At 37.3% G+C, this 17,638-nt stretch overlaps 1 protein-coding gene across 1 annotated transcript in view; it reads right to left on the bottom strand.

Annotated features, from left to right (window-relative positions):
* Nucleotides 1–11,428: 11,428 nt before the first annotated feature.
* Nucleotides 11,429–17,638, bottom strand: part of LOC141403020 (pupal cuticle protein Edg-78E-like) — a 42,102-nt gene continuing 35,892 nt past the window's right edge. The window contains exons 2-3 of the mRNA XM_073985153.1: nucleotides 11,871–12,238; nucleotides 11,429–11,797 (exon numbers count right to left, since the gene is read on the bottom strand). Of these exons, the coding sequence (XP_073841254.1) occupies nucleotides 11,429–11,797; nucleotides 11,871–11,882 (381 nt within the window). The 5' untranslated portion in view covers nucleotides 11,883–12,238. The remainder of the gene's footprint in view (nucleotides 11,798–11,870; nucleotides 12,239–17,638) is intronic.

Below are 17,638 nucleotides of genomic sequence, written 5' to 3'. Positions count from 1 at the left end.
AGTAGAGTAAATTCATAAAATTGCTGTAGTGGGGAATTCGATTTAAGAACACCTAATTTCATGAAATTTTTTAATGAAATTCACGCTAGTGTGGACCGGGACTTAGGAATTCAAGAAAAACAAGGGTTCTATAGATTTTTTTAATTTAAATCTACCTCTTTACTTATACCCATGGCACAATAAGAAGGTACAGCGCCAAAAACAGCTGATTTTCAGACTAGTTGTCAAAATGCATTATTGTGAATAAAATCTCATACAAAATGTAAACAAGCAATTCACAGCACTGCATTATTGTGATCAAATTTGACGTTTGGTATGATTTGATGTAACACCTTCTTATTCCACCATGCTTATACCATGAAAACAGTTACAAAATTATGAATGAAAATCATCGAGTTCTCTTCGTTTTCCGTTCACTTATTTTGTTTTTGTACATATTCTTTTGTTTTAAGCTGAATTATCATCTCACTTCTTTTTCACAAAAATTTCAAAATGTTGTTAACCCGATTGTCTTTGAAAAAATGATATACAGCTGGGAGACAAACGACAAATATATGTATGTGTTAGTAAATCAGAGTTGTATTTGAAGACAAACTGTATGGTGTAAACGCCTAGTAAAATTCACTGAGAGAAGTTGCTGGAACTTGCTGAGTAATTATTGCTGGGGAAGATATCGTACAGACCTATTGTTAACTTCACAGTGCATATCGCTCATTTACTCAAAGAGTGACATAACACAAAAAATGCGTTTTCCGGGTTAGAAATTTCTACATTTTCTACGACTTCTACTTTATCTTTTGTCAAATTTTCATGTCGATATATCTAAAACTCAACGAGTTACAGGTTATTTACTAGGACTTTGGGATGGTTCATGTAGCTATTTTATTTTTTGTGTAGTAGTAATTTTAAGTTGGGATGTCAAATTTCAATCGGCAACTTTAAACGCGTTTTTCTCGAAACTTGATTTTTTGAAATGTGTCACTCTTTGAGTAAATGAGCGATATCATAAATCAATCTAATCGTTTAAATATTACCTGTCAGACAGCACGAGATCGACATTAAAACCTAAAATACAATTTCCAAATGTTATTTAACAGAAAACTACCACAGTTTTAAGATGTAAATTTTATGTATCTATGTTTAAAAACATTGTCATAAATGTCAAAAAAACGAAATCCAGACCAAGTACATACATAAATCCATATGTATATTCAAATGAAATCTATACAATGTTAATAAACACCATTTTTATTGTTTTTCAGTTGCAATAACTTTAAATTTAACAATCCATAACAGTCATAAAATATTCAAATATGTAGCCGCATTTGATAATAAGATGAGATTTTTATAATGTGGATATATGCAATTAAAACAGTATAATTTTGTCGGTCCACACTTCGTCACACAGCTTTGCACTGTGGTTAGTTACAATGAAGAAGAAAAAACCCAAATGCCCCTAATCAAAGGCATACAAACATAAGCCGTGTTCCGTTACGTGCCTTTGGCCAATCGCTAATGCCTTTTTACCACTTTTTACCCGCAAAGTGTTCCCTTACTTTTAAAAGCATACAATTTATATGATAGTGGTTCACCACTTTTACCATTTTTGCCACTGTTACCATTTTTAAAAGTAAAGGAACGGACCAATAGATGCTAGACATAATGCATGCAACAAAAAAATGTTTATGAAACAATATGCCTTATCGATAACTTCGCAAGTAAAAAGTATTTGCAAGTTCTTGCAACTACTTGCAAATACTTCTCATTTCTCTTTTAATGAACAAGTTTGTTATCGAACAGCATTTTGTAAAAGTTTGTACAAATTTGTACAAACTTTTGAGTTTTCGTACAGACGTTATGTATAGAAACATTACCCTTAACAGAAACAATGCAGGTTGCAGTTAATTCAAAATCGCATCCAAGGAGGAAAATTTCATGTAATGATATCTGAAACGAAATTTATGAATTCAAGAATCTATTCCAGAAGAATCCTATGCCAATTGGATCGGTTACAACGTGTTAAGGAAGGATCGCACCAGAAGTGGAGGTGGGAGATTAGCTTTCCTATTGTACCAGTCTGTCTAATACAGACCTATCTCGCTTGAGCCTGTCTCTAATGACCCGTACATGGAATGTATGGGGTAGCAGTCAGGTGTGGAACTGCCGATATAGAGTTGCTGAACGCATACATCCCGCCGAGAAATAGTTGTATCTCAGATTACGAGCCTGGCATTAGCCCGCTTTTGGAAAGTCATAATCGTCTGGTCTTTAATGCGAAAACGGCCAGAGGGGTACAGCGCTGGCTGAGCAGATTGATAGTTCTACATTTTGCACGGTCAATGAGGACGCCCCTACCAGAATTAGAGGAGAGTGTCACAGTTCGCCAGACATAACCATAGTGTCACCTGGTCTGACAAATGACGTCCCCTGGCAACCCGTCATTTCCCTTGGATCAGACCATCTCCCGATAATTGTCTCTATTAGCAGACCGACCGATTTCAACACATGTGAACGCCGCACGTTCGTCTATCATAGGAAAGCTGATTGGCCGAGTTTGAGAGAATTCAACAATCACCGCTTCAGAGAACTGCCCAATCCTTCTGGTGTTCGGGTAGCGGAAAGGACGTTTCGAGACATCATCACAGCTGCAGCCGCTTGCCATATCTCTGCTCGTCGAATACAGCAGAGGCGACAGGATTAGCAAATGAGCGTGATGAGCTTCGTCGAGCCAACCCCAATGACCCCATAGTCAGGGAGCTGACACTGGAAGTTAACAGGCTGGTCGGCGAACATAAGCGGAACAAGTGGCTAAGTCATCTGAATAGTTGCAACATTGGAGCCGGTATAAGTGAATTGTGGGCAACGGTTAAGTCACTCTCGTCCCTGGAAGGATGGAAGATAGGACCTCTGTCACGTTTGGCGAAGTTACGTTGACTGACCCAAAAAGGTGCGCAAGTTATTTCAACCGACAGTTTATCGAGCACCCCGAGAGCGACAAGGCGAACAGGAGAGTACTACGTCGCATCAGATCTCTTCCTGCCGATGATGAACCTGCACAGTTTACAATGGATGATGTTGCGAATGCCATCAGGAACGCTAAATTATCTAATGCGTTGAGCCCTGATGGAATCTCCATAGTAATGCAGAGGCAGCTGGATGAGCCAGGAGTATCTCACTAACGTTCTCAACTTGTCGCTAGCCACACTTGTTGTTCCCGAAGTCTGGAAAATGGGCAGGGTGGTTCTGCTACGGAAGCCAGGCAAGGATGCCAGCAAAAGTATATCTTACAGGCCGATTTCGCTTTTGTCGCCCGTAGCAAATAAGCCTTAGCCCTCCCCAGTATAAGGAATAGCTGTCAAGTTGCTGATCATCAGTATGGGTTCCGTAAGCAGCACAGGAAGACAACAGCGCTGCACGCCATCTCCACATATATTTGTCAAGGACTCAACCAGATACCGCCGTGTGACTTATCAAAAGCCTTCCACGCTATTTGAGAACATTGAGCAGACAACCCTCCGGCCAAGCTTGAAACGATGGATAGTCAACTATGTGTGTGAACGTCAGTCGTACGTGGAATTCAGGAACAAGAAGTCCAAACCCCGTAGAGCGAAGCAGGGAGTTCCCCAAAGTGAAATGATATCTCCGGAACTGTTTAACCTCTACCTCTCCTGCATTCCACCCCTGCCGACCGCATCGAGATCTTAACGTATGCGCATGATTGCACGATCCTGGCGTCAGGTACCTTCCCTGATGACATTTGTGAGAGACTGAACTCCTATTTGACCGATCTAACCACCTTTTTCCACTCGAGGAATATGCAGATTTCCGCCACCAAATCTACAGCCACTCTGTTCTCCACATGGACAGCGCAGTTTGGAAGAGAGTTGAATGTCGTGGTCGACCACAAACTGCCCCAAAATGTAAGGGGTCACATTCAAGCGGTGTGCACACGCCACAGCTATCTGAGACAAACTGAAAAGTAGGAACAAGGTCCTCAAGTACCTAGCCGGCAGCACTTGGGGTGCAGATAAAGAAACCAGTTTGGTCCCCGAGATGATGTGATACGAATTGGAAAAAGATTCAAACCTCTCAGAATGCCGCCCTGAGAACAGCAACAGGGTGCCTCTCAAGTCTTCAGTGGACCATCTTCATGAGGAGGCAAAGATTCTTCCAGTAAAGCAACAAAATGAGATGCTTTCGTTGCAGTACTTGCTTGGGTGTTACCGTGAAGTATATTCTTGCTCTAGAGAGGGAGGTCCAACAATATAGGAGAGAACCCCTAGATCAACAGGCATTTCAAGCAGGTTTAAATAGTATTCACATGGATGCAGTTGTTATCCCCCTCTATCGCACTGTATCTCTGTACTGCATCAGTATGAATGCTATCCAAGCTTTGCCTGATAGGCTCGTTAGTTTAGAGGTTGACGTTTATACATTTTGACCTCTATACATTCCATTAAATCGTGACAGGGATGCTCACTGCGATAACACCCTAGCGGGTACTGGATCGACAACATCTTGTCGTGTTGATGCACCGGTAAAACCTTCGACTTCTCATGAAGATAGTCCACTGCTGTCATGAGAAGACACTCTGTTGCAGTCATCAGGGCGGCATAATGGCAGATTTGAATTTCTTCCACTACGTGGCATAAATATTTGTATACCGCATTGCTTACCACATAACGTCCTATTTGTAAGAGTTCTGCCGGCCAGCGACCTTGTTCCTACTTCTGATCTTATCGCAAATAGATGTGGATTGCGCTCAGGAGTTAATCATGATATCGAATGTTACAAAATTTTGGGGTAGTTAGCGGTCGGCATCCTTGCGCCATCGGCCACTATATTCAGTGGGAGCCTTATTCCTGCGGTCCAAGTGGTGAATGGTGTGGCAGTGGATTTAGCGGCGGATATTTTCATATTACTCAGATGGAAAAACTATACTAGGTAAGCTATGTAGACATTTAACCTATCACATATGTAATCGACGATAGGGCACGATGTCAAGATCGTATAATTATCCTCATACATTACGTTCGACTATGTATATGTTCGGACACCAATCGTTTGTGGAATTCAGACTGGCGTCCACACATATATTTAATTATCCAACGTTTCAAATACGGTTGGAGAGTGGTCTTCTACATATCCTCGAAGAGCTTGGCATGGTTGACGGTATCGAAGGCCTTAGATAGGTCAAGTGCCACCATGATTGTTCGGTCGCACGCTCTGTTCTGGTTCATTCCTCTACTGATATGTGTGCATATGGCGTGTAATGCTGTTGTAGTACTATGCATTTTTCGGAATCTATGTTGATGTTGGACAACTGCTTCTAATCGCGGGGTGGAGTAGTGCCTATAGAATATTTTCTACTGGCGACAGGAGGATATATATGTCAACAGAGGTGAATCGGTCCTGGCTGGGCTTCAGTAGCGGGTTTTAGTCTTCGCTAGGGCTTCAAAACATTCTCATTGCAATACTTCAAAACTTGTTTGCTGGTTAAATTTTAGTGAAACGCCTTGATTTTGAAAGAGTATATGTTTTATCATTTTTATTGGGGCTGAAATTTTAAACTTTTGTATAATTTTTTATCAGGTAGGTTGCCCTTTTCCTTTTTATTCTTTTATCAGAAGCAAGCAAGGCAAGCAGGCGAAGCAGCTTATGTACCCAGGCCTTTAAAAATTTGTTAAAAAATAAAGAAATACAAACTAAAGTTGCAAACATTGCGTTAATTCACGAGACGGAAATTAGTATTGGAGTGAAGTTCGATCCAAATCACGGCTTTTGATACAGTGTTTTGGATTGAATTTAAATGCAGTCTAAAGATGTTATATTAATGCAAGCCATTCCCAAATATCCCGGAATAAAAAAGGATTTGTTATTAGTGTAACCCCCATACCTAATATTTATCGCGACGTACGAAATTTATACATCATTCCACCACAAATGTGATCTTGGGGCGTCCGTATTACCCAAATACCTTATGATCGAAATCCCGTTTAAAACACAAAACCGCGATTAAAACATACTAAACCTTTTTTATTCTTAGACACAAATAATAGGTGTACTCAACAATTGGTACAAGTCCAGTAACTTCTTGTAATCGAATAAAGCCTGGGTACATAAGCTGCATCGCCTGGTTGCCTTGCATTCCTGCTTCATTTCTGACATAACAAAAATAAAAGAATAAAGAAGACAAGTAAGAACGACGTTAAGTTCAGCCGGGCCGAACTTGTTATACCCTCCACCACGAGTTGTATTGAAGTATAATGGAATAATTAGTTTCCTTTCGTGTATGAAGAACGCTTAGGGCCTGTTTCACTATGTCGAAAGAAAATGATTGCGAACGAAAAACATCTAACTTTGGTTTTCCTAGCAATTTTGACTTTGTGTTTGCTTTAAAACAACTACAAAATTTAAAAATCATACACGAGTTTAGTTGTTTTTCTTTCGTTTTTATTTTCGTTCGACATAGTGAAACAGGCTGTTATTTATTAAGGGCCTGTTTCACTATGTCGAAAGAAAATGATTGCGGAAGAAAAACACATAAACATTGCTTTTCATGGTAATATTGACTTTGTTTTTACTTCGAAACAACTACAAAAAGCTAAGTAGTTTTTCTTTCGTTTTCATTTTCGTTCGACATAGTGAATCAGGCTGTAAGTCTTACAGCCTATTTCTGTATGTCGAAACGAAAATGTGTGCGAATGAAACACGCCCAAACTTTAGTTTTCGAAATGTTTTTACCTTTGCTTTTGGTTCAAACTAAAAAAACAAAATTGAAAAACACACAAAAGTTTGGGCGTGTTTCATTCGCACACATTTTCGTTTCGACATACAGAAACAGGCTTTTAGTGCCAAATATTAGTTTTCGAAACATTTTTTACCTTTGCTTTTTCTTCAAAACAAAAAACAAAATGAAAACATGCAAAAGTTTGGACGTGTTTCTTTCGCACACATTTTTGTTTCGACATACAGAAACTGGTTGTTAGTCCCAATTTACATTAGGCGAGTTTACTTGCGGCAATTGTCAGTTTGTAGATGAGAGAGGGGGCTGAGAGGCAAAGGGTTACCATATGCCTCACCTCTCTCTCCATCAAACTGACAATTGCCGCAAGTAAACTCGCCTAATGTAAATTGGGACTTAATACCAAATTGCAGCAATTTCGGTAAAACAATGTGAGGTACCGTTCTTTGGGGGCTATTTTAAAACGTCGATCTATACCGACAAATTTCTGGCGGAACGTTTTTAGACTCAAAGAAGACTAAATACCAAAATAAATAAATACCTAAAAAATACCGAAAATCAAGAGGTACGCTTCTATGGGAATATAGGAAGACGTTGACCTGTACTGATAATACGCTTCTGTAATATTTTATAATCTCTTGGAAGACTAAATAACGACTTTCAGTCATTTCGGTGGAATATTGACGTCACAACCTTCAGTATTACGAAAACCGGAAGGTACGGTTCTAAGGGGGCTATATCGAAACGTGGACCTATACCGACGAATTTTAGTCGGAAATTGGGGGCAATATGAAAGCGTGGAACTGTACTGACAAGTTTCTGAGGAACAGTTTTATACCACCAACGAAGACTGAATACCAAATTTCAGCCGTTTTGGTGTATTATTGAAGCCATAACCTTCAAAATACCGAAAATCGGGAGGTACCTTTCCATGGGGGCTATATGAAGGCGTGAACCTATACCGACAAATTTAGATAGGAATGATTTATACCCTAAATGAAGACTAAATACCAAATTTCAACCGAACAAACCGTTCTATGGGGGCTACACGAAGGCGTGAACCTATGCCGACAAATTTATAGAGAAAAGTTGTATACCCCGAACGAAAACTTAGTACCAAATATCAGCCATTTCGGGGTGATAATGAAGCTAAAACCATCAAAATACCGAAAATCAAGTGGTACCGTTCTATGGGGGCTATATCAAAACGTTTACCTATATAGCCCATTTGCAATACCAAACATCCTAGTAGTAATAGAAACTTCTATATCAAATTACAAAGCTCTATCTTACGAGCTGTACCTTGATTTCAACGGACATGGTTATATCGACTCAGAATTTTACAACGCAATTATGGGTACTTTACACGATATGTGTTTTACATATGGGTTGTCACTTTTTATATACAAAATGTAATACGCAAAGTGACAACCCATATGTAAAATACATATCGTGTAAAGTACCCATTAGGCTTGCTATTTCCACAATAAAATAAATCAACGAAAAATTAAAAACAGATAATTTTCATGACGAATAACTCACGAATAACCGCAATGTTCGCAACTGTAGTTTGTATTTCTTATTTTTAACAAATTCTTAGAATTTTAGACACCCTTTTTTTCTACAAAGTGGCGCAAAAGTAATCTTCAGAAGTTTTTTGGCGGTAATTTAAAAAAAAAAATTAAAAACTTTGATTTTTCTTGTGAAATATATTTATTTGTTCTTTTAATTTTTTTTACATCAAGTCGAGAATATCATTTCAGATAAATGGCCTCCGCCACAGTTTATTGTCATTTGGGCCCTTTTTATGGCATTTTACATCACTTTGGCCAAAACTTCCGGCGATAGGTCCTAACATTCTTGGCGGATATTGTCTTTAAGAGCTGAAAGAGTCTGAGGCTTGTTGACATAAACCCGCGACTTCAAAAAGCCCCACAAAAAGAAGTCTGGAGCGCTTCATCACTCATGATTATTTTTGATGAAAAATCATTAAGAATGGATTGATCGTATGTTAGACGCGATTGGCGGTCAGCGTTTAACAGCTGATGCACCGTCTGGACTTTGTACGGAAACATCTTCAAATATCGTATCAAAATTCGTTGTAAAGACCGTCAACTGATACCCATTTGCGTGGCACGTCGTCTGGTCTATATCGAAGGCGCCTCCGTGACATCCTCGGCTACAGCAGCACGGATACTGTGGGGTCAGCCATGCCTGGCAGCATCTCGTGTTATGCCAGTCTCTTCGAGGCGAGCGGCTAAACGTCTGCGACGAAATTCACGTTGTGCCAAAGTCACCGACCGATTATTAGTCAAATAAATAGTCACCAATATTCCGCGTTCTGGAGCAGTGTAGCGTATCATTGTTTATCAACGTGTATTTCGCATGTGTTTACTACACAAATGTCAAAACAGAACTGACATTAGTGGCCAATCTCAAAAATTAAAGCATTTTCTGATAGGAGGATTACTTTTGCGCCACCTTGTATTTGGAAGAAATGCTGGTTGTAGGGATCAACAATCTGGCTTTCTAATAGGGATATTTAAGCAAGTGCTTATAAAATGTATCGAAAGGAGTGCATTTTTCATAACTCCGTGTGGACTGCATCGAAAGATGTAGTGAAATCATATATGTAGCTCATTTAGACTAGCCATAAATCCTCGACTGGATTTAATAAATCCAATACAAATATCATTGTATTTAGATATACATTTTGGAGGATTTAAATGGCAGTCAGCTGATTTTTGTTCATACGCAATTACCAAGCGTCAAAAGAATTTTTTTCAAAATGAATTCGTCTCAAAAAACATACGTCAAATTACAAATTTATTGTTTAATACCGAAAATGTTAGCACATTATGCTACTAATGCTAACTAAAGCGCAGATAAAGAATTATTTTATCGCAGTTTGGTCATCTAAACTAAATAAACGAATTATTTTATCGCTTTGACATCGTAAATATTAGTCTTGTGTTTGGTTTACATTCGGCGTCTTTTCGTGATTTCGAAGGCGTTTCGTGATTTCGCGCGGAATCATGCAAAATTTATCATGATTTCGCATACAAAAATGAAATCATCTCATTTCGTGATTTCAGCGAAATCAACATCGAAATCACAGTACACATGATATACAACCTTGCTTTTGCCTAAAAAAGTACCAAAAGTCGCAACACTTTTCACGTATCACAATAAACAAGGTAGATGTGCGAATTGCTGAAACAACAAATTTTAGTATCAAAATTTGTAAACAACTTGAAAAATATTAAATAACTATCTTACAATGCTATTTTTCATTGCGTTCCCGTACTTTTTTAATGGTAATTTTAGAAAATAGATCTAATTGTAAAAAATTTTCTCCCCCATACAAATTTCCTAAAAATACGGAAACGGGAAATGACGGAAATTGCAAAAACTCCAGCAAAAATGTCAAAATCAACGTATCAGCTATAATATTAGATACCAATGAACATATGAACATGCTTGCTGCTAGTTTCTAATAGGCCAAAATTGTATGGCAGAAAACAGGAGAAGAGGGTGTTATTCGGCGCTATTTTTGTTTAAAGAGAAGTGCAAGTCTTGCTAGATTTCGGAGTACGGGAACGCATTTTTAGCACTAAACGGGACAACTACTGCATGTACTAATATTTTGTAGGTTCTGAGCACAACTTTTATCTATCAAAATTTATTATTATGATGTCTCAACTATAAAATCATTATTTATTTTTTTTTTATTTTTTGGTACTATACACAATTGATATGATATATAGATAATTTTTTAAATAAAGTTGTAAAGTTCTGTATTGTCGAATATTTTTGATGTTTAATTCAATTTACAACAACTTGTTTTGAAAATTCATGTTCAATCAGCTGCGCATATGCATCTACCTTGATCATTGTCATATGTTTGAAATCAACAAAAAATAAGTGTAAACACCGGGGTGTATTTCAGGATTTCGTGAAATCCAATGGATTTTGGAGCGCAAGTGTAAACTTGGCATTGGTCGATTAAAATAAAATCAACTTTGTACATCAAAACAAATTTAATTTTTCCGCCTTGTTTACAAATTTTTACATTTTTAATTATTTTTAGTGTAGCATTTCACCGATGCATCTACCTTGTTTCTTGTGCCAGCTTGCAACTTTTTGCATTTTCTAGCAACATGTTGCAAAAAACAGAGTTGCATACGAGGGTTTATGCCAGATTTAAATCAAATCCACTCAATAGGACGATTTGTTTTTGTATGGGTAATCTGGTAGATTTTGGCAATATTTAGCAAATAAAACTTGATAATGTGCTAAATCCGGCTAATGAAGTCATATCTAAATGGACTAATAACTCAAGAATCTATTATTTTTGAAATTTCGACAATTTGTTGCTTTATAAATTTGTCAAAAGATTCAAAAATATGCTACCATTTTTACTACGATAACATTTTTTCCTTTATGTTATCGAAAAAAAAATAGTAAAAATTAATAGATTCTTGCAATGCAGAGCAAGAGTATATTCTTGCATGTTCTGGAACAGATCAAAAGTGTATCTCGAAGCATTGAAACAAATTTGATTTTGAATTTTTTGTTTCTATTTATTTCCTTAAATCAATCTATTTTTTAATCTAATACAAATTTAACTATTTTATAAAAAATTACCTTAAAACTAAAACAACTATTAACAACTACTAACATTTACTTTGTGGACAATGCAATCTTTGGAAAGGGATGACTTTCAATGTATTCCAAAGATCTAATGATGTAATCGGGAATTGGTGGTGGTGTGGGTAAATGTTCTCCTTGGGGTTGATAACCATTTTGATCGGCAGTGTAGGTCAATTGAATTGCTTCGCCTTCAGGTGCGGTATATGAATACGAACCGGTTGCCGATTCACCACCTACTCCATTTTCAGCGAAATTAATACCATTGGAAGATTCATATTCGAAATTGTAACTTCCATCAGGATTTACAACATTGACATATTTCAAGGTCTCGGCTGTTTCGTCGGCAGGATTAGCTGGAGCACAGAAGCCCAAAGCAATGAGGGAAGCAAGAACAAGAACCTGTAGAAAAAATATTTTTTTTAATTTATATTAATTTTTCTTTAATTGACACAGAGGAATAGGAAGAACTTACTAATTTGAACATTTTTGCTAGTGTTATTGTTATTTTGTGTGATTTGTGAAGCTCTGCTGTATATTTGCTACTGAAGCGTTGTCTAATTTATACCCATGGTTTTATGGCGCCAGAATTTATATGATTTTCGATTTAGTTTGGCTTATTTGTAGCATTTAACCAGTTATTCGCTAGTTTTTTTTTTTTTTGTGGTTCTCTTTCTTTGTTTTCTTCTAATTTTAGCAAGGCATTAATTTGTCAATTTTCATGCGCTTTTTGGGTTTTTTTCGATTCTCAACTTTGACAGCTTCATTGAATTTGAATTTGTTGCTGTTTTTGGTATATTTGTATATGGAAATAAGTTGCTATAGGAGCAGTTCTTGGTCCATCTAAAATCAAATTTAAAACATTTGTATAATGATTTGCAAATATGTGCATTGCGTTCTTTGTGCATAATCTTTTAAGAATCAAAATAAGAATTATGTCGGAATTTGGTTCTTTGCAGAAATTTTGTTCATGGACATAAAGATTTAACATTTGATAAGCATCATTCAAGGCATATTAAATAAGGCAATTTGTAGAGACATGATACATATTCACCGATTTTTAAATGATAACATCAATACTTCATAATATTTGAAAAAATTACACATTAATATCGAAGTTAGTTTTGAATTCATTTGATCTTTATCGCCTGCTCAAGGCTTGGAGTAACTTTGGAAAGCACAGTAGAGCATGGAGCAGACGACACGTCGGCGATTACTTAGCTATGAATCGAGATCACAAGGATGAAAATTAACAGACAGCAAACGGTTAGACGGTCGGACTCAGAATATGTTCACATCTGCAAGAATCTACATAATTCCTCCTGTTTGCGAAAGGATATCAAAGTCAAGGTCAACGGTAGAATACATACAAAAGTGAACCTGAGTATAATTTTGATGGACAAGCGTACTGATGATGGAGATAAAGTTACAGTAGGGATGTTCGTTTACTCAACAATTTGTAAAAATTTGAACAAGTCCAGTAACTTCTTGTCAACGACGAAGGTGTTTGCATTGTACTGTAGAGAAAGTCCCGGTCCACACTAGATTGATTTTCATTAAAAAATTTCATGAAATTAGGCGTTCTTGGATTGAATTCCCCACTACAGCAATTTCATGATTTCACTCTACAATGGAATACGATCTACAATTTTTAAAAATTTGAACAAGTCCAGTAACTTCTTGTCAACGACGAAGGTGTTTGCATTGTACTGTAGAGTAAGTCCCGGTCCACACTAGAGTGATTTTCATTAAAAAATTTCATGAAATTAGGCGTTCTTGGATTGAATTCCCCACTACAGAAATTTCATGATTTCACTCTACAATGGAATACGATCTAGAAACGCATGAAAATTTTTAATGAAATTGAAGCTAGTGTCGACCGGGACTAAACAAACAACATCCAGTAACAATTTGTACATATTTTGAGTAAACGAACACACATAGTTACAGTGGAATGCCTTAAAACCCCAGTATCAGCGCGGACCCGTTCTCGGGAACAACAATCTCGCACATCTGTGGTCGAAAGTACTGCTACAAGCACACAACCGAAAGGAAAAGAGATGAGAATAAATGGAAGATTAGGGAGAGTTTATTCTGGACCCAACCAATAGAGACAGGGATCGACATCAAAAGCAAAACAGACACAACCGTTGAGAAATTCTGTACAAAATAGGATATCTACAAAATGGCGGATGAAGCGAATGAGAGTATCACAAAGCTCCCAACGAAAAGGAAGCAGTTGTCAGGTGCTAAACGAGGAAAGTTCAAGAAATACCAGGTGCGACTTTATAAAACAGTAGCTGTGTCTTTTTACGTGATAATTTGTAATAATTATTACTAATGTTGCAAATTTTGACAGTTGTGTAAAGGAAAAGTTGCAGAAAAAAATGTTTCAGCAACATTTAGTAAGTAAAAAGACACCCCTAGTATGATCTTAAGAATATCAAAAGCACTCCCTCAACTTCAACGGATTAGGCGAGGAGGACTGGATCTCCCGAAGAACAGAACACTGCTAAACTATCGAAGAAGAAAAACAGCTTCCCACCTTCACCTAAAACTCGTCAAGGCCATGCGGAGGGGGCTGTATCGAGTATATGGTGCAGCCGCCTGATTTCATACAAGGCAAGGATCGTTGACACAAAAACATCTGCCCAGCAAGCAGCGCATAGGCCCGCACGACATACGACAACTTTTTCAACTGGCCTGCCAAGTCTACTCAACTAACTCCAGTAGATCCGAGGTTACATGTCAGCAAAATATTCACAATCCTAAAACAGGAGTAGACCAAGAGCTAGATTTAGCAGGAAAAAGAGCATATAAACATACCAAATACGGTTACAACAACATCTACAGACTCGACAGTAGTAGAGGACCATCAGGAAGCCATCGGGAAAATGGTCAACGACAAGTTGTTCGATCGGTCCGAATTGAACTCTGACGCACTTTGGGAGGCAATCAGCAGTATAGCAAATCCTTGGGAGGGTGGCAAACTGAAGCTGGTGAGATCAAAGTTTAGAGCTGCAAACTCGGAACGGAGCTCAAGCTCGTTGTCTTTGGCAAACAGAACGAAACTTTGGAAGTGAACAGAAGGGATGGCTCTCTCCTTGTGGTGGGAATTCACGATGTCTCACTGGCCAGTCTGACAAAGATATCAGCTTTGTTCCTTTACTTTTTTAATGGTAAAAGAGAAAAGTGTCAAAATTGTTCAAAATTGCTCTTTCATGAACATTTTTACCAGAAAAGTAAAGGAACGGAAAATGGTAGATCTGGTAGCAATGTCAAAAAGAAACATAAAAAATCAATTTCCGTCTTTTATTTCACAGTTTTTAATTTAGTATTGTCAGCGTTCGACTTTTTCTTCTGTTTTTCATCAATTTTTTTCTTCATTGTGAAATAATCGTCAAACAAAAGTCGAAAAATCAGTTCTACCACTTTTTACCTGCAGAAATTTGTCTGGTAGCCTGTAGTAGAAGAGAAAGGCATATGTGCGCTCTCTCCTCTCTCACTCTCTTAAAAATTGCTGCCAGTTTTACCACTTTTTGGGGTTAAGCATGGTGGAATAAGAAGGTGTTATGTCAAATCATACAAAACGTCAAATTTACTTACAATAAATAATGCATTACTGTGAATTACTTGTTTACATTTTGTATGTGATTTTATTCACAATAATGAATTTTGACAACTGGTATGATGATCAGCTGTTTTTGGCGCTGTACCTGTATTATTGTGCCATGGGGTTAAGGAACGCTTTGCATGTTAAAAATGGTAACAAAAGGTAAAAATGGTAACCTCCGGTAAGTAAAGAACACAGCTATCAATAGGGATAATTGACTATAAAGAACAGAAAAAAACGAAAAAAATGAAACCAAACAGATAATGAAGTTGCGATATTTCGTGGGTAGAACTATATGTCGAGTTGCAGGACAACTCATTTATCAGAGCGTGTGCCACAGCTCTGGCAATCTCATTTATGCTCGTACGAGCGTATTCGATCACCGCGCAAAATGTGCAGCTATCAATTTGCTCGGCCAGAGCTGAACCCCCCTGGTCATTACCTAGGAAGGAATGCCAAAGTTCACGATGAGCATTGAAGTCCCATTGCACCAGACGGTTATTGCCGTTCAAAAGCGGAGGCCGTTGCAATTGAATTTGAGGAATGATGCATTTTCGGGGCATGCAAAACAGCATGTGGTGTTAGATACTATGTTTGTTGTCATTGGGGAGACTGTTGGGTGTCTCTATACACCTTGATGACTGCCATTCATGTTGGCAACATGTGTAATGCTTGAGACCATTAGCCCCTAGCGGCTAGTATAATGCTGTAAATCACAATGTTGATAGCCACCGACAAGTCGATCAGACTCCTTCCGTTCTAAGATGTTTCACTGAACACTCTCACATGTCCAACACCCACAGAAAATATATTCTCTTTTCAAATTTTTCCATTAAAATTGAAAATAAAAATATTTTGTATTGACATTATTTTTTTTTTTGTTCGTTACTGTATTTGAACTTAAAAATAACAATTTGTCTCCAATAAGAATAAACAAATAAATCATTTCATTTCGAGATTCTTGATATGCAAATGCAAGATCAGAATAAAAGCAAACAGTAGCAAATTTAAGAATCAATGAAAGTAAAAGTAAAGCAAAAAACACAAACAAACAAAATAAAGTATATTTTTTCGATAATAAAGTATGGTATTCATACATTTCACAGTTTTCGATTTTAATAAATGCAAAAATTTTGATTGAGATTTTTATTGTCTAGATTTTCTAGTGAAAAGTAATAAAAATTATCACACGCAATTGGTTGCTGAGAAACTTGTCATTTGTTCCCTTCACCGTTTTAAATCCAATACAGAAATGTTCCAAAGGAAACTGGTTTATAGCTGGTTTACATTACGAAATCGAGTCGATTTCAAACTGTCAATTCCTTTGCGTATACGTCAAATGAAAACTCAAATGAAATCAATTCGATTTCGTTTGACGTTTGAGCAAAGGAATTGACAGTTTGAAATCGACTCGATTTCGTAATGTAAACCAGCTATTAGAGTTTGTTTAGTTGCAGCAACAAGAATATATAAAAATACGTTAGTAGTATAGTCATCCTCCTCTGCAACGATTTTTTCCCCAATATGCATTACAAAGAAAGTACAAGGCCGATATAACCGCTTTACAGAAAGCACGATAGAAAGGGAATGGCGTAGCAACTGATATCTCCGGAACTTTTTAACCTCTACTGTATTTCGTCTTCTCCAGACGGCATTGAGATACCAACGTATTCGGATGAATGTACGATCTTGGCATCAGGTACCTTCCTTGATGTCACTTGTGAAAGGCTGAACTCCTACTTTACTGATCCCAGCAAAATTTTCGATGACAAATCATGGGTGAAAGTGACATGGCATCGATGAAAATTGGGATGAATCACCGATGAAATTTACAAGGGGGTGACACACGCTTTCACACTAATGCATTGGATCTGGATTTCCAACAATCAGAAATAAATTTTGCGGACCAATTATGTAATTTGTTGAATACAATACACAGATGATTTCTATCACCAGATGTCATTTTTCTTTATTTTTAAGTAATTTTCATGATAGTCTTTATGTGTTTTTTAATATATTATATTGATCTGTCGAAATCATAGTTATCTCTTCCCATGGCTGCAAGAAATTTCATTCAACAGTTGAACTCGAGTGGATTTCGTAAATGTAAACTTACTATAAACTTTCACGACTTCATTTGAACTCATGCAAAAGAACCAGTGAAATCATGATTTCACATTGAAGCACTTCCATTTAATTTTGTTGGCATGTTACCATCTATTTCCATGCGAAGAATATGCAAATATTTGTCATAAATCTACGGCCACTTTCTGTACAGCGCATTGACAGCTGAGTGAGAATAGAGTTGAATGTCATGGTCGATGGTAGAAGAATTCCGAACACTAACTACCTCAATATTGCAGGAGGAGTACGCGCAGGCCACAACTATCTACGACAAGCTGGATGTAGGAACAAGTTCCTCAAGTCCCTGACCGACAACCAGTGTTGCCGAATTTGACGATTTATCGTAATTTTGACGATTTTTTGGCCCAAAATTGAAAAATGACGATTTGACGATTTTATGGTCCAAAATGACGATTTTTCACTTAAGCCAGAAATGCATGAAATAAAAGACGATAACTACATTTTGACCAAAATTGCACGAACGATTTTAAGGAAAACAATGTCCC

The sequence above is a fragment of the Musca autumnalis genome, unplaced genomic scaffold (assembly GCF_047663935.1).
Source record: "Musca autumnalis isolate F117 unplaced genomic scaffold, ASM4766393v1 scaffold_4, whole genome shotgun sequence".
Taxonomy (NCBI): domain Eukaryota; kingdom Metazoa; phylum Arthropoda; class Insecta; order Diptera; family Muscidae; genus Musca; species Musca autumnalis.
The sequence above is the reverse complement of the archived record's forward strand: the minus strand, read 5'-3'. Positions and strand labels throughout refer to the sequence as shown.